Source organism: Phlebotomus papatasi, chromosome 3 (genome assembly GCF_024763615.1).
Source record: "Phlebotomus papatasi isolate M1 chromosome 3, Ppap_2.1, whole genome shotgun sequence".
Lineage (NCBI taxonomy): Eukaryota > Metazoa > Arthropoda > Insecta > Diptera > Psychodidae > Phlebotomus > Phlebotomus papatasi.
The window spans coordinates 63,311,723-63,339,665 of record NC_077224.1 but is presented as its reverse complement, the minus strand read 5'-3'; the positions used below and the strand labels follow the sequence as shown (position 1 = coordinate 63,339,665).

The 27,943-nt window shown below is 33.4% G+C and overlaps 1 protein-coding gene across 23 annotated transcripts in view; it reads left to right on the top strand.

Moving 5' to 3' along the window:
* The window catches only part of LOC129807149 (1-phosphatidylinositol 4,5-bisphosphate phosphodiesterase classes I and II), a 204,609-nt gene that overhangs the window by 11,741 nt on the left and 164,925 nt on the right, over positions 1-27,943 (top strand). For 7 of the 23 annotated variants that reach the window (XM_055856221.1, XM_055856227.1, XM_055856212.1 and 4 more), the window contains exon 2: positions 10,393-10,981. In XM_055856221.1, the coding sequence (XP_055712196.1) occupies positions 10,748-10,981 (234 nt within the window). In that variant the 5' untranslated portion in view covers positions 10,393-10,747. Of the gene's footprint in view, positions 1-10,190; positions 10,982-27,943 lie in introns of all 23 variants that reach the window. The other 16 variants (XM_055856232.1, XM_055856210.1, XM_055856226.1 and 13 more) reach the window with 4 other exon arrangements.

The window sequence follows — 27,943 nt, the reverse complement described above, 5'->3', positions numbered from 1 at the left end:
GAAAGTGTCTGGGATTAAGGAGGAAATAAATGGTGTATTGCATGAGATATTTACTAAATCCTCAACTCGAAATCTGCCATTGATAGGTAGATGGCCCTAGCGACACATGAAGCTAGCCTACATGTCAGAAGTTGTGTTTATTTAAGAAGGTAGCCAATAACATACAGTTACAATACCGATGGATATTACAACTAAAAAAAAAAAAATAAAGAAAATATCTAGGTGATGCCAAAAAAGAAGCATTTACGGGAAGTGCTACTTTGCCACCTTCACTATACAAAAAAAAATCAGTAAAGCACGTCATTTGATTAAAGATGTCTACAGAGAACATGTACTATTGAGAATAACCCGAGAAAATTTGTTAAATGATTCAAAAATGGTGATTTTGGCATAAAGAACCAAAAGACCAAAAACAATTAATGGCGCCGATCTGTAAACGTTTCTGAATGATATTTAAAAGAAGAAGAGCGCGAGAGAATGAAATAGGCATATACAAAGCATGTGAGGAAGAAAGGGATTCGAATTTCGACTTCATGATATTTTCCTGATCTAAAAGATGTTGCGAAGCCATTACCTTACCAACAACTTTTGATTGATTTGGATCATGTATTGCTCGAAAAACGACCATGATAGGCCAAACAACACGAGCGAGTGATATTATGACACCAATTCCAATACGATCCGTAGTATTGCAGTTCTATGGTCCCGTTCAACATCAAAACGCTGAAATCGGATGTCCTATCACCCCCGCTGTATTCTCTAGACTTTACTCTTTCCAATAAACATTTCGTCAGGTCGATTGAATTTGACTTTAAAACGATAGGGGAGACTGGGGCAAAAAGTCACAAAACGGATATTTTATTTTTTTACAAGCTACTCGAGCGTTTCAAAAATTTCTTATTATCGCAGTTTTATAGGAAATTTACCGCTCTACAACTTTGTGAAAGTAATTTTCCTCTATTTTGTAAGGAAGTACATTTATCGAACCGTTTTCTAAAACGTAATTTTGTGACTATTCTCAAAAATACTGGGGCAAATAGTATCAGGCATAAGATACTATCACATTTTGATTTGCTTTATTACGGGATTCCGTAAATTTAAGTAAAATACTTAGATTACATATTTTTATAGGAATTTATTCTTCTACACCTTTGTAAAACACAGTTTCCTCTATCTGAGTGAGAAAAGCGCATTTTAAGCTATTTTACAAAAAACACACAAAAGACTGCAAATCGTTTGACCAATGCAAACAACAAGCAGCGACACAGCATTGACGTATCTTTTCACCGTGGGACATCAGAAATTGTTTCGGTTTTTGTTACTTTTTTCTCCATAACTTTTGTTACTTTTTACCCCAAGTAGTCGTTTTTTAATAAAAGGATTTCTGGAGAAAAGAATCTTTGTAAAATTCTAAAATAGAAAGCGGATTCGTATTCAAAGAATATCCAGATAATTTGGGAAATATTCACCAGTGCAGTGCATCAAATTTAAAATAAGTAGTTAATAATTGATATCTTCTGCACGGAAAATATTTCAAAAATAGGGCTAAAAAATTCGATATTTTTTATTTTCTAAATTCCTTACTCAAATTCTAAAAAACTTACGACATTGAAGGAGGCCTATGGAGGCTATCTATGGAAAAAATTTTAAGCCGCTATCTTATTTATCTTGGAAGATATTGAATTTTAAAATTTTTAATTCGTGACTTTTTGCCCCAGTCTCCCCTATGCTTTGGCTAAGCAGTATATGGCAATTTTAAAGAAGTCGAAAATTGGGTGTATGAATGGTTTTGATCCAAGAATATTTCATGATATCTTTGCGGTATCCATTTATTGCCAAAGATATGCCAACAAAGTGCAGTTAGTGAGAACTGATATTTTTTGTAAATCATTTTTGGATTTTGTTCTTTAATTTTTTTAAATTTTTATTTGATCAAAAAATGGAGGATTTCAAGTTGAGGACCCAGTATTATAGGCCATGGTTAATTTTCTGGTTATAACCAGGCAAAAGTGAAATTTAATAGGCAGTAACACGTCACCAGAATGTATTATTGGTATTAAAGACTCACGTTAATTGTCGCTTAAATAAAAGGTAGACTTGGCCCGCAAAAATTGATTTAAAATTGGTCAAAATCCTGAATAGTTAAAATTTCGGGATTTTGGCTATTCGAAATTTTGGCTTTCCGGGCTTTTGCGTTCAGGATTTGCTTTCGGGATTTTGATGAACCCGATTATGGCTGCCAATGGTGCATTGAAGGGGGCGTGGTTTATAATTATTTATAGGCGGAGCTTTTTAGAAGCAAATAAACTACCTAAAATATTGTTACATTTTACATAATGTTTCTGATCTGGAAGAAAAGAAATTGTTATTGAATTTTGTTTCACTTCAACAAAACAGCTTTTTTAAACAAAAAGTTATGTTTCTTTTTCAAGTTGTAATGCTAAATTGAAACATATTTCCTAAGTTAATATTACATAACAAAGATAGATAGGAATTCCTGAAGCTGAAACAGAAATCTGCACATTACATTTATCATGAACATGACATTGTAAGTCCCTTTTTCTGATGGTGAAAATCGGGACGACCCTTATAAATTTGCCAATTTTACAGTATCCACGACTTGTCGATTGACGTAATATTCCAACTGTTGGTGTATACAATGACACTGAAAGCCATGGTAGAAAATTGGGGCAAAAGAAATGCGGGGGTAAAAGTTAAAAAGGGGTATTTGTGTGATTTATTAAAGGAAGAATCTCTGTTGACAATACAACTAATATTTCATGTGTGTGTATATGTGGCACAATTTCAAGTTGAAGAAACACCTGCACAGGTTATCATTAATTTTCAGCTTTTTAATCACGGTGACAGACTGCTATTGTGCCTCGTTGACAGAATATTCTAACGTTGATCTTCCTGAAGACAGACAGAAGAGATTGCGTGCGGAGAAATGATAGTAATTATCACTGTTGATATTTTTTATTCATGAGCTATTTTTGGTGTAGATTTTCTAACCCAGGAATAGAATTGATGATATTTACAAAGAAATGACATTAATTTTTTTCTCGTGTGCCATTTTTTGGGTTTTTTTTTTAAAAAAAAGGCCTCATCGTCAAAATATGCTGCCAAAGTTGAATTTGAATAAATTTGCATTTTTTTCTGTCCAAAAGGAAGCTGCACAGTCAATTTCTAGGCGCGTGAGGTTTTTTTTTATGAGGTTTGAGGCTTCGAAACAGAAACCATAAAAATCAGAAGCAATTATTACTGTGTTGGCAGTATTTTATTATATATATATATATATATATATATATTTTTTTTTTGGTTAGAGGAAGGAAAAAGGGAACTTTATGTTTTTTCTCGCACAACAAATAGACGATAAATTATTAGCTATGTGGTCTCGTTTTCATATTTTATTGCAATTTGCTTGACAATGCAAAAAATTCTCTTCAACGTGGATTTTTTTTATTTACTCGACTATGAGGTGTCTCAAGAAAGAAATCTCAAATTTATTGCTGTGTCACTTTTAGATAATAAATTTTCACTATAATCTTCTTAAATTCTAACAAGGAATGATAGTAAAAATGGGGAAATTGTGCGTGTTTTGGGAAGTAAAATAAACTTTTTGAGAGAAAATGTATTATGGGAAAGTTTATGGTTGAGAAGTAATTGAAGGAAATGTATCTCAAAAAGTTTTCCCATCGAAAATAGGAATAAAAGGCTCGTCAATTTATTAAGTGTTCAGTTTTACCCTCAGCTGCAAATTTAATTACTGTGTCAATATAGAAAAGTTTTTGATCCATTTCAGTCTATTACTTCTGGATAGAACATACTAGTATGAAGCATACGGGAAAGTAAGATATTTAAGATATTTTTTTATAGTTTGACTTTTGGTCAAATAGGTGATCTAATAGTCTTTTTTGGGTCTTAACAGTTGGCATATTTGATCATTTAACTATTAAACCTTTAATATTATATTCAGTGGCGGATACAGGGTGAAAAGCCTGTCAGCAGTTGATTAAGGAGGGAACTGATATATAAATAACAAAATTGTGAATACAAAATTGTAAGGTAAGTCCTCTCCCTTCGAACGTTCACGTCTTCGAATAATGTGAATTTTCTTTAATTTTCCTAAGAGATTTAGGGTAAAGTGGTACAAGTTGGATAGTGGTATAAGTTGGACAATAATGGTACAATTTGGACAGGGCTTTTTGTCTTGATAAATTTAGTATTTCATATTTATTTGAATATTTTTAATGCTTTAGTTTTATAATTTGGTTCCTTGTGCTTTAAAACAAATTTTGTACTGTATTTATCAAGAAAAAAGCCATGACCATCTTGTACCGGCGAATTGTCCAACTTGTAACACTAATTCCAAATTATATCACTTTACCCTACATATTTCTATTAAATATTTGTTAGTTTATGATCAGTTATTGATAATTATGTGATAATTACTTACAACTCTCTTAGGAAAAATAACGGAATTTTTCATTATTCGAAGGCATGAACGTTCGAAGGGAGAGCACTTTCCCCTACATACATAGATTGAGTTTCACATCATCCAGGTTTAATAAAAGGAACTACTTTAGTGTAAAAAGTGTAGACAAGATTTCAGTAAGAGGTGTGACCTAATTGGATGATTATCTCTGAAAGAAACTTTTCTGCGAACGCAATAAAGAGTTTTCTCGAAAATCTGCAAAAATAAGTACAAATTTTACGAATTTGAACGTATTTTAGAATCAGTAAAATCCTAAATTTAAGAATTTTTCGTTTTAAGAAAACGGAATCCACTTATATGAAGTCTTTTTCGAGGAAACTCTGTTTTTCTTAAAGCTTTTTAATAATGTCTCAAAACGATATTCTTTGACTAAAAAGGCTTTTAGACTCTATATATAGACATAAATCTTATTTTAATCCGATTTTGATGATTTGAAGTGGTTCAGATAACTCATAAACAATCTTCAAATAGTTTTTTAAAATTTTCCAGCTTTAGTTTTTCTTTATTTAAACTGCTTAGGAAGTTTTTAGCAAGCTTTTCGTTTAAAATACACCATCAATTCATTTCTGCATCGTTTTTATGATCTCATATTTATTTGCAAAAACGATTCCTCAAAAAAGTCTCTAAAACGTCTGAAATAATTTTAAAATGGGCTTTTATTGGGTAGAAATTCCGATAAAGAAAGGAACTGTTCTTTTTGATATGTTTAAAATTTAAAATTTAATTTAAATTCAATCATTCGGTGGTGATCGTAAGTTGAAAGCTTGCTAAAGCCACCAAAAGACGTTTCCTTGAAGGAAATTCCGGGAAAATTATCAAAAATAGATAATTAAAAGGTCTTTACGACTTCAAAAACCACTTCCAAGATGACATTGTAACTTCTTTTGAGAAAACCCCTTTTTAAAAGTTTAAAAATTATATTTTGCACAATTATTTTAATATATTTCATTGATTTTTAATACAAATTAAATTATTTTGGGGTTTTTGGAAAGCTCATAGATCCAATAAAAGACATTTCAAAACAGTAAAACCTTGGTTGAAAATGTCCTTAAGTTGACCTAAATGTTCTTTAATTATATTTCATTTTATACTTTTATTTATTTTTTTTATATTTTGTATATGGTGTAGGAACGGCAATGGTCCCGCTCTGCCCCCATTCGTTATGCACTTGTGTAGCGTTTAATTAGAATCGAATAGTAAATTCGAACTTTAAAACTTGCAATATATTTAAGGCGGCCAATTTGGTAAAATTATTCGATATACTCCCGTCAGCATTGTCTCTTTGCTACCCCCTGTATCCGCCATATTATCGATTTTTTTCTTTTGTTGTTCGGAGATAGTGCATCGAAACCAAAATATCACCCGAATGAGATTGATACACATTAAATCGTTTGTAATAAAATGACTTTTTTTTGTCTGACCAAAACTAAATGATCAAGGAATCAGAATTAGGCAACGAATTACGGCATTGGTATTCATCGAATGGGATTTAAATTTAAATTCCTGGGTGTTTCTCGTTTAAGAATTTTCCATTTTTCTGTCTGTTTGTCTTCTTTTATTTTGCAAAGGGAAACTAATAAATTTAAACAATTATTAGGAAAATACATTTAAAAATGAATTTAAAAGAGAGGTGACAAAAAGTCCTAGGCTTTGCGTAGTGCTCGAACTTCTGACTTAAATGCTACCGGTTCTCAAGCGATTTCAACCGATTCACAAATCGCTCAAAAGCTCTATCAGAATGGTTTTAAGGGTATTAGAATTGATTTTCGGACAAAAATTATTTACTGGTAATTGGTTCATTACCGGCTCACAGACTATTTGAATCGATCCACAAATTACTCAAAAGATCGCCCAAAATACCTTAGGAGTAATATAACTGAATTTCGTATAAAAATCATTCGATTATGAACCGGTTATGAATCGGTTCATTAGCAGTTTATAACCAATTGGAATCGGTATAGGCTTGTCAGGAATTCCAAGACCTTTCCAACAAGCCAAAAACATAATACCATGCGCTTGAGAAGAATGCTCTTTAGAGCCTTTTTGATCTTTGACCTTGAAAACCCGGTAATTAAGAATGATTTTAGAAATGGAAAAAAAATCGCACGACGCGTTTTCGAGCAATACCAAAATAACATGGTTTTGGCGGATAAGAGGATGCATGGGGGAAAATGAAGGCTATGTTAATGATCCTACGGTCGACTAAAGCTGAAAATAGAGACAGGGATCGGCTTAGGGATCAGCCCGAAAAATGAGGATTGGTGTCGATACACTCACGGATCAGCCCATAATTTGGAGGATCAGGCTGATCTTCTAAATTCATGAGGTCTAGTGATATTAAGGGGATTAGGTGACATCAGCGCCAGTGCTGTAAACAAAAAGCTTCGCCTTGGGTGTTTTCGGGTACTTTTCGAAATGTCAATTGGATCAAATAAACATGGAGAGTAATGATACGCAATGTTGCAAAATCTAAAAATGCATTAAGATTGGCGTAATGGGAAGATCAGAGTGCTCTTTTCTGTACGAAAAAACCCTTAATATTGTACTTAAGAAGTCTCCAAGCGATCAAAGTGTGGACATTTAATACAAATTTACGCTAAAGACGCTAATCCTTAATCCTAAATCCTCAGTGTATGATAGTTTGGGCTGATCCTTTACCGCCAAATTTTTAGAGCTGAGTATTCTCTAGGATCAGCCTGGGTCTATTTTCGGCATAAGGCGTCCCCTGAAGGTTCCAAGTCGCTATCTAACCGTTTTGGACTCTAGGTGTGGTAACGGCCGGATGGACAGACGGACAGACGGACTAACAGCGTAACATCACTTTTCAAAAGTCGTCTAAAAAGCCTAGGGATTATATACTGCTGTCTCTGTAGAGTTAGAACAGTAAAATGAGGAAGATTTAAAATGAACACTGCAACTTATATTTTAGGGATTGCAATTTCGTATCCGATATAAAGCAGAAATAGCAAAAATTAACTTGTGCATCACAAGATATTAACTTTTTGACAAATTTCGGAAAACTTATGGATTAAATATCCCCAATTTCCCCTATTTTACTGGCAAGCTGTCAATAATCTCTGCAGACGAGAAAAAGTCGTAGGAAATAATCTCAACAGAGAGGACGGAGCTTTTTAAATATGTTATTAGATTACAAAGTTGCCAATTACAGCTCATTGGAATGCCTGTTTTTTTTGCCAATTGATATCGGCATTAATTTCTTAAGGTTAGAGCCTCATTTTCTGGGTATAAAGACAGAGTTATAACGAATGATACTGCAAATGGGAAGCAATTCATTGTTTCTTATCTTATCAATAGAGTTCCCCAAAGAGGATGGTAATTGTAAATAATTGTGTCTCTCATTTTGGACTTAAATCACTCGTTTTGTTTGTATTTTTTTTTCTGCAATGGTGTGTGGTTATCGCGCGACAGCGAAAAAAAAGTGACAACTCAAAAGGTGATTCCTAATCTACTGAAATGAGATAAAGCAGCAAATTTGTTTCATAATATTCAATATATTAAAGCCCTCGAGGTGTTAAATGCCAAAAATGATTTTTTTATCCTATGTGCAGATTTTTTTTTCTTCCATCATGGAAATTTGCTATTTTTATCACTGGCCACTCTCTCTTTTTTTCTCTCTCTCGCTCATTTTAACCCTCGTTCTGGGAATTTATTCTATCAGTTAAATTAATTTCTGTGGGGAAAAATGGCAAAATGAAGCTCTCTTCTTAATCAATTCAATTCACAAGGGATTATTTTTCATCTCATAAATCAGAGAGGGATTTCTCTGCAATATTCTTTCTATATAGATAAACGCTGTTTTGGTCTCTGTTGTGGGTAATCTCCCACGTGTATAAATAAAATAAGGGAATTTTCGTGGGTGAAATATAAAGAAGTTTGGAATTTGAATTGTTGAAGCAGAAGGTTCATTTGTTTGTTGATTTTTTTTTTCGTGAATGCCAAACAGCAAAAGTTAGAATTATTTTAGTTATTCTTGAATTAATTGTGTCAATTGAATTTTCATAAAATTATCCACAAATAACAATTGGAAAATTCCCTTTGAAAATTTGTTATAAGCAAATAAGATTGGACTTCTGCGATGAGATCTATTCAAAAGAAAATTTAAGCCACGCCCCCTTGAGAAGATGCAAGTAAATAAAATAGGATGAGATGTCGAGTAGAAGCCACGCCCACAAATTTAATTAGTGTTAATGGCTTGTCTGGGCGATATTGAAACAAATTATAATGTAGCATTCAATTGGCCTTTTGAATGGGGCGTGGTCTAAAGCAATTTTTAGTCGAGCGTACGTAGAAAGGTTTACACGCATTCCTTGTAAAAAATGGAATAAAAGTTATGCTCTTATGTAGTTATTTCGCTTTAGAATTTGCAGAGAAATCCATTTGAAACAAATAGTGACATATACTTTGGGAAATTCAGATATGCTCACTTCATCTATGAACTTCAAATGAAGTGAGCATATTTGAATTTCACGAGGAATATATACACTGAAAAAAATATTTTGTAAAAATGTTCGTAAATGTTTGTGAATTCCTATGGGGGAGTTATGAAATGCTCGTGAATTGTATAACCCACAAACAAGTTCGTAAAAGTTTGTACTTTTTTCACAAACATTGTTCGTAACATGATCATTTGACGAACATTTTTTGTACTTTTACAAACATTTGTTCGTAAATGTTCGTAAACACACAAAAAATGTTCGTAAAATTTTGCCACTTGTTCGTAAATGTTCGTAAAATGTTCGACAGGAAAACAACCATTTATGAACAAATGACAAATTTTTACGAACATTGTTTACAAACATTTACAAACAAGTGTTTGTAAAAGTACAAAAAATGCTCGTCAAGTGATCATGTTACAAACAATGTTTGTGAAAAAAGTACAAACTTTTACGAACTTGTTTGTGGGTTATACGATTCACGAGCATTTCGTAACTCCCCCATAGGAATTCACAAACATTTACGAACATTTTTACAAAATATTTTTTTTCTGTGTAGAAAAAAATCCGATAAACTGATTAGTTTTACGTTGAAGCATTTGTGTCTCGTACTCTTCAACATTATATTGTACTTGAATTAGCAAAACTGAGAAATTTTTGGTCTAAAGCTAATACGGGCTCCAGACCTAAGGCCGGCTTCAGACCTAAGGTTTAGTCCAGTTCCTGATTGTCTCGAAATTCGAAATAGCAGCCATTTTTGTTGGTTTTTCAAAATTTATTGGATCACTTGCCCATGTTGACCAATCTTAAGTGATAATTTTCCAAAAAAGCTTGATTAATAAGAAATTAAAGAAGTTAAGCAATATGGCTAAGCCTTAGGTCTGAAGCCCGTATAAGGCTTAGCCATGCGGCTAAACTGCTCTAATTTCATATAAGTCAAGATGTAAAAAAAAAATAACTTAAGATTCGACTATTAAAGGCAAATGATCTATAAGATTCTGAAAAAAAAAACAATAAAATTGGTTGCTATTTAGGTTTTTGAGGCCTTCGAAAACTGGGCTAAACCTTTGGTCTAAAGACCGCTAAAGCCCCATGAACTCTATGATAGTTTTGTTTTTATTGATTTATTGCATACACATGCTTTTCCATTTTCTTTTATAGTTTTATTTTCTGAATTTTCATGGTGCGTGTATATTTTTCTCGTTTCCCCTATTATTTGTTCTATTTTTTTTCAACAAAAGAGACGAAAGGAAAACTCGGTGAAATTGCTGGACGGATTAATTGAATTTTCACTGTGAGAGTTTTCAATTATATATTTTTTTTGCTCTTCTGTCAGCGCACCATAAAATTCAATTACATTTATATGTTTGGATAGAATATCACTTTCTGAACGGAAGTGTGTCTGCTTAAAAACCCATTATAATAAAGTAATTGCATTAAAAGGACATTTCCATTGTGAGAAGATATATGAACAGCATTGAGTGAAAAAAAACTGCTGGACAGTTGAAAAAAAAGGACCATAATGGTTTGGCCGATGATGTTGTTGCTAATAACAGTGAAAATAATTATTTAGTGTTAAAAGTGATTTTGAACAATATTACTAAAAAAAAGTGAAAACTACACGGTATAAAAAAAAACTATAATTGAGTGAACAGAAAGGGTTGTGGCAGTTTTATCCTTGCCCACCAAAAAAAAATCCATTTAAATCCAACCGGTGTGTGGGTGGATTGTATACGATTTTCTGCTGGACAGAGTGTCACCCCCATCGTTTTAATTTCCGCGACGTGGAAGACTCTGGATGGCATCGTCGGCTCTGTCAACAGTCGCGGGACCAGCGGCTGCCGCTGTGGCAGTTGCTGTACCGCCAGACAGTCAGAAGCAGCAGCAGCAGAAGGATCAAAGTCCCAGGAATACGGCCTCACTGTCGGCCTCGCCGACAGTGGGCGGGAATGCCACAGCATACGTCCAATTGGGTGCCATTGAGGTGTCCAAAGCACTACAGGAGGGCGAAAAGTTCATCAAGTGGGATGAGGTGAGTACAAATTTATCATAATTCCGGGTCATTTTCAGAATTCAATAACACCAAAATAACAGATTGGAATTCCCCCAGGGATTATTTGTATAAATGTTCAGTGCTTGTTTTTCAAATTCATTGAAATGCTAATTTATTTTAAATAACGAAAAAAGGATCAGTTTTCATCCAATTGACAGAACTATAGGGGAGACTGGGGCAAAAAGTCACAAAACGGATATTTTATTTTTTTTACACGCAACTCGAGCGCTTCAAAAATTTCTAATTAGCTCAGTTTTATAGGAAATTTACCGCTCTACAACTTTGTGAAAGTCATTTTCCTCTATTTTGTAAGGAAATACGTTTATCGAGCCAATTTCTAAAAGGTAATTTTTTGACTATTCTCAAAAATGCTGGGGCAAATAGTACCAGACATTGGGAATTATCATATTTTGATTCGCTTCGTTACAGACTTCCGTAAATTTGAAAAAATACCTACAGGACATATTTTCATAGAAAATTTATTCATCTACACCTTTGTAAAACAGCGTTTTCTCTGCGAGAAAAGTGAGAAAACGAGAAAAGCGCTTTTGCTACTTTTTACCCCAAGTGGCCATTTTTAATAAAACGATTTCTGGAGAAAAGAACTTTTGTGAAATTCTAAAGTAGATAGCGGATTCGTATTCAAAGAATCCAAATTATTTAGGAAATATTCACCAGTGCATCAATTTTGGAAAATAAGTAGGTTTAATTGTTATCTTCTGCAAGGAAAATATTTCAAAAATAGGGCTAAAAATTTCGATATTTTTTATTTTCTAAATTCCTTGTTCGAATTCTAAGAAACTTACGACATTGAAGAAGGTCTATGGAGGCTATCTATAGAAAAATTCTATAAAAAATCTATAGAAGATATTGAATTTTGAATTTTTCGATTTGTGACTTTTTGCCCCAGTCTCCCCTAACAATTTTAGTTACATTATATTCCTTATACGGGCTTCAAACGTAAGGGCCTTGACAGACCTGAGGATTAGCCGAGAGACGGCTTATCGTAATTATATTACAAATAATGGTTAAACTACATTTCCATCATTTTCCATGTCGTCTCTCGGCTTAAGTCGTAAGTGTGTCTGGGGCATAACACTTAGCCATATGGCTTAACTCTTTCGCGTCTTTAGGGTAATGTCATGACTCGGGGAAAAAAGTTTTTTTTGGGTATTTACATTAATTGAAATCTATCTGTTCGTGCACGACATCATAATAGAAGGATGTAAGATTCTTGGCTCATTTTCTCAAGACTCCAGTTAGATTTCAATTAATGTAAATAGCCAAAAAGAAACTTTTTTCCCCGGGTCATATATGACCCTAAAGACGCGAAAGAGTTAACTGCTCTAATTTCTTATCAGACACGATTTTTTGGAAAAAATAATTGGATTATTTATTATAGACAAGTGACCTATTAGATTCTCAAAAAGGAATATAATTGATCGCTATTCTGGATTTTGACACCTTTGGGAACTGGGCTAAACGTCTAGTCTGAAGATCGCACTTATGTCACATGAAGTATTTAAGCTTTTTTTTCAATTTTGCGATATTTGAGACCTTCTGTAAAAGATACGGATAAAATTTTTTGATTTTGTAATTCCCAAATGTAGTAATATTGAGAAAACCCTAAGTATATATAACGTGTCCGATCTTCACATATATGGCAGATTTGTAAAGTGTTTTTTTTTTAATTTAATTTTCTGGTATTTGGCTTAACCGATATCTTCAGATGTAGTATCGTTGGAAAGGTCTCCTAATTCTCTACAACCTACAGATCAAAAATAACTTTTGCAAGTTTTTGGAAAGCACTGACACTTCAGATTTTTTTTCCATATTCCTTAATGAATTTTATCCCTTCGGAAAGCCTTTGAAGTCAAAACACGGTAAAGACCTTCAAGAAATCTCCTCTATTTCCTCCTATACTTGAGGAAGGAGACAACTCATCTCCGAAACGTTGTAAGAGGAGGAAATAGAGGAGATTTCTTGAAGGTCTTTACCGTGTTTTGACTTCAATATTCATTGATAGACCAAAAGATCCGTGCAAAGCCCTTTTCTACTTAAAAAATCGATCGAATACTTAATTTTTTCTCCTTTTGAAAATTGACACGATGTACAGAAGATTTCGTTTGATTACTGCCACAATATTCCTTTGGAAAATGTAATTCAGACTTATGGATTTTTCTCTGATTTGTTTTTTCATAGTCAAACTGGATGATAATATAGTTCCATGAAATTTACACTAAGAAAATCATTCTAAAAGATAGCTGAAATAGAAATCCTACAAAAAATAAGGTTACACTAAAAGTTCTGCTTTATTTTAATCCATTTGACTTGTTTCTTTTTTAATTTTTAGTAGGACATTTTTTGATACATGTATTTGTGATAAAATTTGAGACAGTCTCTGTTTTGCTAGGACAGAGATACTTATTAGCTTTCGTTTGGTAAACTTCCCAATTTTGATAGCTGCTCAAATTACATTACTACAATATTCGGCTTAGGTAAATGTTATTGTTTCGTTCACAATCTGTTTGTTTCTCTAAGGATTTTATTACTTGCTATTCATGAGTTCTGATGCCTATTGAGTTGAAGAGGATTTACATATAAATTATGTCAGTGACATTATAAAAGCCTCGATAAGCTTATGGCGCTGAGATTTATCGTGAGTACTTACATGCAAATTAGATAGATTTGATTTTTTGTAGTAATTTTGATTATTAATTTGGATTATAGGGAGAAAAAAGGTCAATATATAATCGTACTTTCGTGTATTTGGTGTTTCAAGGATTTCGAGGTTGTTAAAAAATAATCTTAGCTATATAATAAACTTATTAAACGCTCGGGATTTTGGCTTTCGGGTTTGGGCTTTTTGGGATTTAAGTTTTCGGAATTTTGGCTTTCGGGATTTCAACCCATTCGTAATTTTCGTTTTTTTAGGATTGCAATCCAATCGTAATTTTGGCTTTTTGGGATTTCGATCTATTCGGGATTTTGGTGTTTGGAATTTTGGATTTTTCAGATTTTGGGTTTTTGGGATTTTGACTATTTGGTATTTTGACCTTTTCGGGCATTTTGGCGTTGAGGATGTCGACCCATTCGGGATTCTGACTTTCAAGACTATGGCTATTTACTTTTATAGTCTTTTCAAGATTTAATTAAGCTCTATAACTGTGGGGAGGAGAATCGAGTAGCAAAGTTTTAATTTGATCGACACTTCTAAGATCTATCTTATAATGTTCTAAAACTTGAGTTCGGTTTGGGTTACTTGTCATTTGGAACGTTACAAAGAGTCAGTAAATTCTGAAAACAATATACAGCATGATTCGTGCTAGTTACCCTTCTCGACGCGAAATTGTTTTTATGCGACTGTGAGCAAATGCTAATTTCCACATCAAAAAGAGCTTTTTGATATAATAATATAATAATAAAAATAAAATAAAATAAAAATAAAATAAAATAAAATAATAATAATAATATAATAATAAAAATATTCGTTTCATGAAATAATGAAACGAACAGTAGGTTCTCTCAAAATCGGACATTTGGGACCGAAATTTCGTCGCATTATGGTGTTTTACGATTTTTTTGTAACGATTTTTTATTTATCTGTACCATTTACATCAGAAGTGAGGTAGAACCGCTTGAAACCGAACAAACATTAAATGAAAATTCTACATCAATGGTCAAAACCTGGACAAATTTATTTTGGAGTTTACTTATTCGGTTTCAAACTGTCCTTGCTATTCTTGCACATCCCTGATCTACATACTCTTATTAAATACACATTCAGAATTGATTAAATATAAGATACTTAAGAAATAACCTGCTTGTACGATCGACAGGTGTGGGCTCTAGACTAGCGACCTCTTCGCACTATGTCCTACCCGTCTTAATACTTGCACGACTCACGACGAACTCTGTCCGTGTCCGTACACATTGAGATCATATGATCTACTAAACTAATACAAATGGCTCCACGACATCCACCATCACTAGATGCTCTGAGCCAGAAAGCGCGTCTCGAATAGTTAGGATTGCCTTAGCAGAGCATTTATGATTACTATAATGTGGGAACTTTAAGCACTACATATATATATATATTTTAAATATGACTGCCGCATGATCTTAAATGAACCGAATTACCGAGATTCTACGGCAGAGGTGTGCAAGAATCGTTTGAAACCGTACAAACGTCAAATAAAACTTGTACGTCAATGGTCAAAACGCTAACAAGACAAACTTATTTTGACGTTTATTCGGTTTCAAACGGTTCTTGCATACCTCTTTTCTACGGTATCCTTTTGAAGATTGATACTTTCTAAAAATCATATGTGAATTTGTCAATAGTGGCGCCATCTATGTGCAAAAGTCAAATTAATTAAGTGGGGTGTAGAGGAAACTGGGGCACAAGCAAACACGGGGTAGCACCAAACACTAATTTTTATTTCTTAACTATTTGGACTATCTCGACCATTTCTTCAGTAGTGGACAAGCATCCCTATAATGTCTAAAAATTTCTATCTTATCCTCTGAAGTTGAATATCCTATTAAAAAATTGCAGTGTTTGGTGCTACCCTGTGTTGGGTGGTGCCCCAGTTTCCCCTAATGTTTAAAAATTTTTGACTCATTATACAGTAGGCTCTCTCTCAATCGTGCATATGGGGCAAAATGTCATCCAAATTATCGATAGATTTGGGCGTCAAAGTCATTGTAAATTCCACAAAAAGCGCTCAATTATAAAGAATCATGATAAAATAAGGGCTACTACAGTGAATTTGAGCAAATTTGCTTCAAAATCAAACGTGAAAATTGCCAACAAAATTCTTCGTCCAATTGAAAAAGAGCCGATTGAGCGAGAGACTACTGTATCTAAAATATTTTAAAGGCTTCACGAATAGTTTTTGTTCTTAATTTTTATGGAACTATTCGAAATCACGTTTGAATATAGTCCTACAAGATAATCTGAATCTTTACATAAACTTTTCTTTACCTTCTAAGTTAAGTCTATTTGCCTGGTTATTCCAGTTTCAATGGGAAAAAGGCTTCATCATGTCTCATTGATAAGAATTTCTACCACAAAAACCACACATTCTGCTGGTGATATGAATGAGTTAAAAATGAAACTGAAGTGTATGAAATTGTGTTGGAAGACTATGAGAAAGAGTGAGAGAAAGTATGGATAAGGGGTTGGAGGATGGGGAATCATTTGTGATTATTTCTGGCTGTTTTGGGATGAGGGAGGGAAGGATAAAGACAGAGAGAATAAAGGTGAGGCGAGGCAGAATTTTCTGTGATTGTGCTGTTGGGGCTTTTGAATATTATGAAAGTGTGAATGGAGCAATTTGGAAAATGTTAGGAGTATGAGAGGGAAGTGTGGGCGTTTTTTCTCTACGTGTGTGATTAGGCGAACAATCCGGCTTCTGGTACGTAAAGTCGGTGTTTCTGATGGGCTAGAAGTGGGTGTGAGGGATGGGAGGGGGGAGGGAATAGTATATGAACATACCGCAGAAAACAATAAAAGAAGTAGTGAGGAGAAAAAAAAGTAAGAGTAATTTTGTGAATGTTGTAATAGAACGTGGAGCCGCGAATGATTCTATTTCTGTACAATTAATTTCTATACATTTAAGTTTGTTTCTCAAGAAATTCACGAAGCGTCGCCAGGAACTTGTATATATACACGTCAAGGATTTTACTTACCTCATTTTCTTTTCATATTCTCTGCCCTTGTTCCTTTCTGTAATTAGCACTGAGTGAATGACGAGATATTCAGGATTTATACATTGTACATGTTGTATTATTTTTTCGTCCAAAAATAAGTTTCATGTTTATTTTGTGTTTATGCCACATAGTAACTTTAACTTTATATGGAGAATCCCATTTTCTTTCTATATCGACTTTTAATTAAATGGACTGGTTTTTTTTTCGTGTGAGGCTCTATTGAAGCTACGTTTAGTACTACTGGCAAAAATATTTTCCCATTTGAACTGATGAAGAATGGGATGGAAAGATAAAAAGAAAAAATTTCCTGTTGGAAAATAGAAGAAATGTTTATTTTTGAATGTTTTACCGAAATGTGAGATATAGAAGAGTGGTGAAAGATGACTTTTTTTGTGAAAATATCAATTATCTTCATGGGGATATTGTGAGAAATTTTTACGATATAATAATTCATTGTGAAGTGATGAAAACACATATAATTATTTGACGCAAATTCATTGAATTTATAATATGAATTTTGCCAGCACAGTTATGAAAAGAGGTTCTTTTTAAGTCACTATGCTTATGAATATAGTCACTTCTATCAACAAATGTCATATTGATTAATATGACGATTTTGACAAAGTCTCAAGAAGAAAATTTTGACTTAAAGGATTTATGTCTCACAGTAGAGCACTGAATCTTCTACAATAATTGACAATATTTTTTTTATTTATGAGAATATGACTTTTTGGGCACTTGACTTTGTCAAAATCGCTTCATAAACACCGAAAATACAGTCCCGTCAAGACGTTTTTGTTTATTGCTCAAGTCAGGGAATATTCCGGATGCGGTCTATCGTTGAAAAGGTTTAGAGCGCAGCTACAACATATTAAAATTTAATATAAGTTTATTATTTAGTTTCCGAAATATCCAACAACGAATTCTCAAAAATCGACTTTTCTATTAATCGACACTTCGAAGATATTGTATTATGAAGTTGGGGTTCAGAAGAGTTGTTACATTTAAAAAGTGCTTTCCAACTCACCAATATTTTTCCAATTAGGGGAACGTAGGCAAGCTTCGCACGTGTGAGCTTTCGAACGATGCGAATTTTCTCTTTATTTCCAAAGAGTTGGTTCCGCATTTATTAGCCATGAGTTAAGTATTTATGAACCTTATCTTCATTGTAAAAATAAGCATCCAAGCCCTTCTTTCCTAGGTGCTAGGATCACAAATAGAAAATTGGCCCAAAATGGGTGATTTTGATGGCGCACATTTCATTTGATTTCTCATAGTTAAACTCATTTCTAAAAAAAATCACTTACACAGTGGATGAAGAGTATACTTGAGATGATATTTACGTAATAATTTTTTGCATCGGAGGGAAATTATTTTCACGGTGGCGGAAAATTCGCAAGTACTAAACTGTGTGAGGTTTCAAACATTGAATGTGTGAGCGTTCGCACATCCATATCAGACATCTCCAGCTTGAAAATCATAGGGGAATGTAGGCATGGTTCGCACAGAGTGAACCTTCAAACGATGCGAATTTTCTCTTTGTTTGCAAAGCTCTAACTTACCATTTCTCATCTCGTTTCATAAGCTTAATAATTATCTATTTTATGGCTAAGAAATGACGAACTAGCTCTTTGTAAACAAAGAGAAAATTTAGGTTGTTTGAAGGTTCACTCTGTGCGAACCATGCCAACATTCCCCTAATTTCACTAAAGCCTCATAAGCCACAGTGGGACATTCCTGGTCATTTCCTCTTCGACAGGCAAATGGTCTCCTTCCCATCTCCATGAGACGACGGTTATTGGCATTGGCAGTGTGAACCGTGTGAACATGTTCATATTCGATTTTTCGATATTTATTTGGAAAAAAAAACAGTGCTCCAGAAAATGTGAAAAAAGGTGTTTTAAAGATCTTCTTTTAGTGCAGTGATAGTTTCCGCGGGTTCACGGGGGTACAGTATAACAATAGGAAAATAATTTTTAATTGTAGGGATTGTAGATAAAATTTATTTCGAGAAAAAAAGCAATAACGAATCCAAACCCCCATCGTGTGAACGCTGCCCCCGGGGCCAAGAATCGCACAAATCGTCATTTTTTTTCATGTTCCTGTCCAGGAAAAACCAACAATTCTGTGATAGTGAACTAGGCATGCATAGAAACCTAAAAGATCAGAGAACTTTTTGGTGTAGTGCAATTCACTGCCAATTTTACAGTTTAGTCAGAGAAAAGTCCTGAATATGAAGCACGAAAAAATGTGCGAAGGCTGCATACATTCCCCTATGGCTATTAGGACCGGACATATGGTCATAAACGAAATCTCTAGAAGTGGTTGTACGATGACGGACGGATGGACGAAAATTCGATTTTTTTAGCGCATATCGACTTGTCAGAATATAAGTCGAATAAGTCGACTTACATTCTTCTTGTTTTTTACAAAAAAACGTTTTTTTCGCTTTTCGGGTAATTCTTGACGCCCTCTACCCTTCTCTGTGAATATTATTCCCAAAATTATAGGGGTTTCAAATTTTTAAAATCCTATACTTAGCATATATAAAATCTCAGTTTGACATCGCTCTCCTGTAAAGTTGGCCATTCGTGACTTATTCATCTTATATTCTGAGCCGGCGATATTATATTCGTAATCTAGAAGTGTCAAATTCAATGTTTATAAAAAGTTTAGATGCAATCTCATGAGGTCGAATTTCACCTAGGACCACAAAAGCTCATATTGTAAAGAATATCAGCTAAAAATGAATTTTTTAGCTACTCTACTACTGATTTTTTTAGTGTGGAAACGATTTTCACAATTTAGAAAAAAAATCAAAATATTTATACGACATTTGGTGATGGAAGCGACGACATATTCAACTAGAATAAATATAGCTCTCAAAGTGCACTTTCAGTTCCATTAAAATTAGCAAGTGACTTCATGACATTAACCTTTTTACTGTTTTCTCTTTCTCCTTCTCTCTCTCTTTGTAAGATTCAATATGTGGTATTTGAGGCATATGGTCGTGCCACAATTAAAAACCAACAAATTGGCCTCAAGTCAAAATTATAACTATTCATCCCTCATTATTCAATTATTCATGCAATTCATGTTAACATTAAATAGGGTGAGCACATGCAATTTTAACTATTCACTCAAAGTTTTAGTGATTTTCTAAATGTGCCACACACTGTTGAATTAAAGAGTGGTTTTTCGGTCGTTTCTCACTTCATTACATATTCCGGGGTGTTAGTATGTTTTGTAAATATTGCGGAAATTGCTGTTTCCTTGCGTATATGTGCAAATAAGATTAAATTTTAAATGATCTTTTAGATATACATAAACTGACGTTTCATATATCAAAAAAAACTACAAGACAATGTAAATTTTACTACGTTGGGTTCTAAATCTATTCGATTTTTTTTTTAACTGAACTACTGCGTATAATGTAAAACCTTCCATAGTGTTCTAATTAAATGAAGTTTTTCTTAGAAATGGATTTGGAGAAATAACAGAAAATTCTAAATTAATTTTGTACTCATTCCTCTCGTTTAGTAAATAAACTTACAGATTTGAGAACTCTCACCGGTTGAGGTTTTTCCTTTACCGATTCGAAGATATATCAGAGAGAACTTACCTAAAAACTAATTGGAAGTTCGAAAGTTTAAACCGACGAGTTCATGAGAAGAACATTTATTTTAATGAAATTGTAATTAAAACGTTATGCCATCCGGAAATTCCACAAAGTTATACAAAAAAAAATCACTTTGCAACAAACGTTTACACACGTTGTTGACGATTGAAGTGTTAAGAATACTGAAATTCGCAATGGCGGGAAAATCAGCGGAAAGCGGCGAATACATGAACTTTTACTTTAGGCTTCCGGTAGATTTTCGAATAGCTTTGGCTTGACTTTGGAGTGGCTTTGTCTCTTAGAAAGGTTATTATTAAATGGAGCCGTTAAGTACTTATTAAGCACTTAATAAGCACATATTTTAAGGCAATATTAAGTACACGGTAAAAAATTTCGGCACGTATTTGTTCCAAAAATTAGCTCGTCCACGGACACCATAATTTTTGGCATAATCTTGTTCATTTTATGATACTCAAAAAGATACCCAATATTAGTAACGAATTTGTTCCAAAATGTAGCTCGTCCACGGACACCGAAAATTTTTGGAACGAATTTGTACCTTCTAGAAGGAACAAAAAGATACCCAATATTAGTAAATAATTTGTTCCAATAAATAGCTCGTGTAGTATAAAAGCGTATCCCTCCTCACACACTCAGTCACCCGTCACCGAAGTGAAGAGGACGCCAAATCTGTGGCAATTTTCGTGCTACATGGTTTCACTTTTTTAATTCGAGATTCCCTTCCCCTCTTGCTGCCAGCACTCGCATATGATTTCGTCATGCACGCGTCTGTATAAAACACTCTTAATTTGATTCTTATTTGATATTCCTTATGAACTTTCACCACCGAAATCCATCTCGACTGAAGTATAGGCCTTAACTGTAAGACGATATCACTTACACGGATTTGTTCCCGACAATGGGAACAAAAAGATTCCGCATATGAGTAACAATTTGGTTCCAAAAATTACCTCGTCCACGCGCATCGAAAATTTTTGGAACAAATATGTTACAGATGTAGGAATAATATTGTTATAAAAAATATGTACCAATTTGTTCCTGACAGTGTGAACAAAACAGCCGAGTGCAACAAATTCTGTTCCAAATTTCGGGAACAAATTTGTATAAAACGAAATCAACTCAAATTTGTAGACAATCCACCGTATCAAAACGGTTCCAAACGAAAACTCTAACAAAATTGTAACTATATTTCGTAACAAAACTTAAAAAAAAACTTTTTGGAACAAACAAATAACTTCTCTAGGTACTTGTTCCAATATTTTGGTCAATGTCCAAAAGTTTTTACCGTGTAGTTGTAGAATAAGTAACCGCTCACCAAATGCATTTAAATGGGGCAATTTGTGTAATACTTAACTTTCAAGTTTTTTCAAATTATATGAATCAAACGTCAAAATTAATCAAATCAAGCATCGACGTCGTTTTAAGCCTTTGAGAATGAGTTTGTCATCCAGTGATCCAAAAGTTTTTTTCCACTCTTTAGACGGACAAAATTATTTTAGATACTTATTCATAAAAATACTTTTTTCAATGAATGATCGGTATTTCAGTCATTCTCAAAAGATAAAACTCTTTGTAGCAAAGTATCTGCAACTTATTATATGGAACAACGCAGTATTATTGCCTTTTATAAAGTTTAAAGAATGAAAGAAAGTTTTATAAATCTACGCCTTTTGATGTTGATGCTATTAAATAAGAGAAGAACTTTCATATACATGAATTAGTTTGTCAGTTTCCTTGTTGTTCTTAAATGATAAAGAATCTTCCCTATACCAAAAGTACTGATCAATGGTTTTCTGGTGGATGTTGGAATATCCGGAATACCAGAAAAAGTTTCTGTTTGTATAGAAAATCTGTGCAGAAATTTACCCCAGGGAAAAATTCCAGAGGGTCAAGCAAAATTCCCAGTAACCAGTGATTCAGTTTTTGTACCATGGGTAAAATGTATTCATTTTATGGGTAGGACTATGTCAACAGTGTGGTTTTTTGTGTTTCCCACAAGAATCTCCAATGGTGAAAAATTGACCCTGCTGTGCTATAACGTTGTGAGGGATGATATTTTAGTGACAACCTTGAACTGACCTACAATTTTATCACACACTTTCCGCAATTTGTGGGCTGTAACGTGGGTGGAAAAAAAACCAAAAAGAGGGAGAGATGGGCAGTGTAAGCATAAATTGTTGCTAAGATATTTTCTTGATGGTGAGTGAGCTGTGAAAAAAAGTTTACCATCCCCAGCTCAGTGGAAGCACGCATTCGCCCTTAAGGTCCAATAGTTCGTAAAATATATTGCTAAAATGGCTAGACACTCACTCATTTCGACGTTCAGAGAATATCATTGGGGAACTGGATAAAAATTAATCATGAAACTTTTCTTGCAAAAGTATATCACTAATTGAGTCAATTTGATCACTAATGTGACAAATATACAGAAAGTGCTTTCTTCTAACATTCTCTCTACCAAAATGCTCTTTGTCAGAAATAAAAAGTTAGGATGGGAAGAAAATGAGGGATGATTTTTTATCTTCTATCTTACAATAATTAATATGTTTTCTCATTGTTTTTTTTTTTATAGTTTGTGTAATAAAGAAAGAGTCGAATGAAATTATTCCTGAAATATTTTTCAAAGAGCTTTATATAGTGAGTATACAATTTTCAAAATTAAATTTCTATAAAAAGTTTCTGTTTGTTTACTAAAAAAATTCATAAAATTTTGATATGTAATAAGTTTAATATTTCATAGAAAGGCAATTAGAAGGGGCGGGGGCTCCATTGGGAAACATTATTTTCGCATATTTTTATAGGGAACTGGACCTAGCTATAATTTAATTAAGCTTCGCAATTGTTTTGTCTATACAAAATAACATTATACTTTAACGCCCAGATTCAATTAGGAGAAAGTGCACTACCTTCGGGCGACTGAAGCTTTGAACAGCTAATTATTTTTAATATGTTTTTAATAAATTTGACCCATTATAATATTATTTTTCAGTAGCTACCGGGATGCGTTAAAATTTATTAAAAGACCCATGAGCCTAATCCACATTGAGAACATGAAGAAAATTAGTTGTCCGAAGCTGGAGTCGTTCGAAGGTAGCGCGCTTTCCCCTAGATGAGAAAAATTTGAGCCTATTTCTACTCAAAGTAACTAAAATGCATTTCACTATTTGCTGTTGATGAAAAGTTGTAGATCCGCTGTATAAGGCGTCGGTCGCCTATACGGCGGAATTTCGGAATCCACCCCAGTGTGCTATGCATAGGTGTTGTCCTGGGCTCTGGGATAGCCAATTATTCACAACAAAGGGCCCAGTACTCGGTGCTCCATGCTCTCGGTTTTGTCAAGACTGACTTCTATCTCCACGAACATCCCGTTTGCCGACCCACAACTTTCATATTACAAGGAATTTCGGATAAAGTGAAAGCGAACTGAAAGAGTTTGATATGAATTGCCTATTATTAGAAACTAATTTAAGAAAAATCAGTTTTCGAAATGTTTATAAATGTATGAAAATATTTTTTACACGGTAAATTTAAGATGCACTTCTTATTTACCGTTCACGCTAAAAATAGGCTGGAAAATTGGCACCTAAAATGATTTATATACATCAAGGCGTTTCCGTAACTTAGTTTAATAGACATTCGTTCCATTTAGTTATAATCTGTCGAAGAGACAGAGCCACTCCAAAGCCAAGTCAAGCCAAACCTTTTCGAAAATCTACCGGAAGCCTAAAGTACAAATTCACGTACTCGCTTCAGCGCTGATTGCTCTGCCATTTCGAATTTCGGTATTCTTGACACTTCAATCGTCAAGAATGTCCACAACAGTGTACAGAAGTTTGCTGCAAAAAGTGAATCTACGTGTAATTTTGTAGAATTTCAGGACGGCAGATCGTTTGAATTGCAATTTCATTAAATTAAATATTCTTTTCATGAACTTGCTCACTTTTGTGTAACTCGTCGATTTAAACATTCGAACTTCCAACAAGCTTTTGGGTAAGTTCTCTCTGATTGATATACATTCGAATCGGTAGGAAAAAACCTCAACCAAAAATCAAATCGGGAAGATTATTACTGAACGAGAGGATTCTGTTTTATTTCGAAACGTTTCGAAGTTCAGTCACTGTGCTTTTTGCGAAATCCTGTTTAGGAAATGTGTTCCACTTCTGCTCTGTATTAGAAAACTTTGATTGTTGAGATTTCAGAACACTTTGTGCTCCTTTATTTCACATAATGGAATATAGGGGTAGGTTTTCAGGCTTCGCACACAATCTGGCTTCGAACACTTCATATTTTTCCCCGTATACCATTATAGAATCTGACTAATGGCCATATATTTTAATAGGTAGCATTAAGTCATGCACTACCTGAAAAAAATTATTTGAGATTCATTAATGGAATATGGAAAAATATGAAGTTTTCGAAGTTAGAGTATGTGCGAAGCCTTCCTTAAAGCCTTCCATTACGTTTACAAATTGAAAAGAAATCATGTAGCTGAATAATTAAACTATTCACTGAACAATAGCTCATTTTGACACCTGCCATTTTCCTAGAGTTATCAAGAACAATCTGCAAAAGAAAGAAATATCTCTTAAAAACAAAAAAAAAAAAACAACTTATTTAAAATCGTCTGAATGTCAGTGTATTCGAACATTAACAAACCGAGTTTTCGAAGACGAATGTTTTTTTTTATGCCGAAAAACAGAAAGAAATAAAACGGATTGAAGCTCACAGTAAGGAACTTTTATTTCAAAATGGAGGTTTCGAATCGATTATATATTTTTAATAAAAGTTTAAAATTTGCTAAATGCTCCAAAAAAAAAACGACTTAGGATAAATCTGCCAAATTTCGGACGGCTTTAAATATTGGACACTTATTATGTTCTTTAAAATCCTGTATTTATTTTTAGTTTCTTTTTAATTTTCTGAATATTATGCATTGTCATAAAGAAACAAAAAAATCGTGTACTCTATGAATGAGATGCAGTGCAGAAAGCCTTGGAAGAGCTTTAGAAAGACGAGATACTTCATTAAATTTTGTGTCTCATATTGCACACAATGCAATGTCTATATTTCATTTATTAATTTTGAAATATATATTAAAAATTATATGTTAGAGAAAATAAATACTTTTCAAGAAAGATTTGGAAAAATAACTAATAAATCTATATTTCCACCAGCTCAGACTTCTAACGCTTAATAAAATACTGGACACAAAAAGTTACTTTTCCTAGGGTTGTTTTAATGTCTGTCAGAAAGATAAAGATTGGATGCCTTATGTTACTGTCAGAGGTATTGTTTATTTCTTTTCCTCCACCTAAGAAATGATGTATGGAAGAAATTTCATATAACATGACAATGAAAGAGTAACAATTCACTTGATTGACCATCCGAGAAATTTGTAAGAGTCCTTTTGTCCTCAATCTTCTTTTTCTCTATATGGGGCAATGTTGAATCCACTTGAAAGTGCCTACAGTCTGCTTCCATAGATGCTTCCAACTATTTTTCTGGCATTGATTTTGTCATGTTGATATTAGAATTTTCCTCTCATTCATAATCTTTTATCTAATCACAAAATGGAAAGATAGGATAAAAAAGTGGTTTCATACTTTCTAAAAAGACCGGGGAAGACGGTTGTCTAATTCGGCAGTTGAACTATCTTTATTCTTGGTTCATTTGTAATTTTTTATCCCATTCATATACTTTTGCAATATTACAAATTTTTCGCTCAAACTCATTATAGCCAAAAATACTTTTTTGACATATTTTATGAATATTGAATGAAAATATTTCAATTTACCTCTTCCGTTAACTAAATGAAAATTTTGGGAATTTTGTTACGTGGAAAATGTTTCAGTGAAATATCATTTGCGTTTGGGATGATGTTGTAAATTTTAATTAAATGTTCAAACAACATATTCATAAAAGGTATACCTATGGCATTCATTTATTGGTATTTTGGGAAATATTTATATTTTCTCATAACAGATACACCATGAGTTAAACGAGTATCACTCGATGCGGAAGAATTTTTATATACTCTGTCCCCTAAGGGGTTTTATATGCTGGATATTGTGCTAAATATTAAATAGTCAATTTCATCATCTAGTGTCGTATAAGCATTATGTCAACTTTTAAAAAGGACATGTTCTAGGTACTTAATCTAAATAATTCACAATTTTATATTGTATCTAGCCCAGGACATACTCGAAGATTTGTCACCGTGACTTTAAATCGACGGCTCCATTCCATACTATGCTAAGTCGACTTAGTCTTTCATTACTCCGAGAGATATCGATCACTCAGAATATAAGTCGAACAATTCGATTTTTTACGAAAATCGTTTTATTCGCTTTTTGGATAATTTTTATACCCTTTACCTTTCCTCTGCATATTGTTCTTGAAAGATAATTATTTTCAAAGTTATAGAGATTTTAAATCTCAAAAATCCTGTACTCTGCATGTAAAATCTCAGCTTCAAATCGCTGCCCTGTAAAATTTGCTTACTGCGAGTTATTCGTTTCTTATTCTGAGCGGTCGATATGATGTTTCGAGGATCGAGATAACTAGGGTAAATTTGGTCATCCGGCGTCCGGGTAACGAGGTATATTCCATTTACGAAAAAAATTACACAGGCAGCATAGGAAATCGCCAACTTCAAATGGCTCTCCTGAAAAGTTGTTATTTTGAGATAGCATAGTATGGAATGGAAGCATCGAAATAGATTTGTTGATTTTAAAAAATTTCATGAAAATTTACTAGTTTTTTTTTTTAAATTCTCATGACAAATTTCTTGAATTATAGAAGCAGATTGCTATAAAAATTTACCGTAGATGCGTATGGGGACAAAGTCACAGCTTATTCGTAAGCTTTTCTTTAATTATACCACTTAAAGATGGCCTTCACTGATCGGACATGGTAGATATAATCAGTAAAGAAGGTAAAGATCATCCTTAAGTGCTAGAATTAAAGAAAAGCTTTTGAGAAACAGGGACAAAGTCTCCAGGTGCCAAAGTCACCCGCATCTTCTATGCCTGTATTTCATGCATTCCGAGTTGCAGTCATTCAGCAATAAATGCAATAAACGTTATACGGGCTAAGCCCTGAGATTTAGCCATATGGCTTAACTGCTCTAATTTTTGAACAATTAAGATTTTTTGGAAAAAATACCTTTGAATTGGATTATTAAGTACAAATGACCTATTAAATTCAGAAAAACCAATAAAATTGGTTGCTATTTAGGATTTTGAGATCTTCGGGAACTAGGCTAAACGTCTAGTCTGAAGACCACTTTAGACATAGAGTTGGACACTGAATTGGATTGGGGAAAGGTGTGACTTACAATAGATTCTCGCTAATTCGGCTCTTTTAAGATCGGGCTACTTTTTAATTCGGGCGGCAGTTAAATTAAAAAAAAAATTATTGATATTTTTCTAGTTTAATTTATGATTATCGAATGAAGCAAATATCCTTAAATTTGCATTATTTATGAGTTTTTATAAAATTTGCAATAAATATGAGTATGTAAACTTAATATGTGAATGCAGATGAACAAAAAATCGTTGCTTTGTGGTAAGTAAAAAATTAAACAT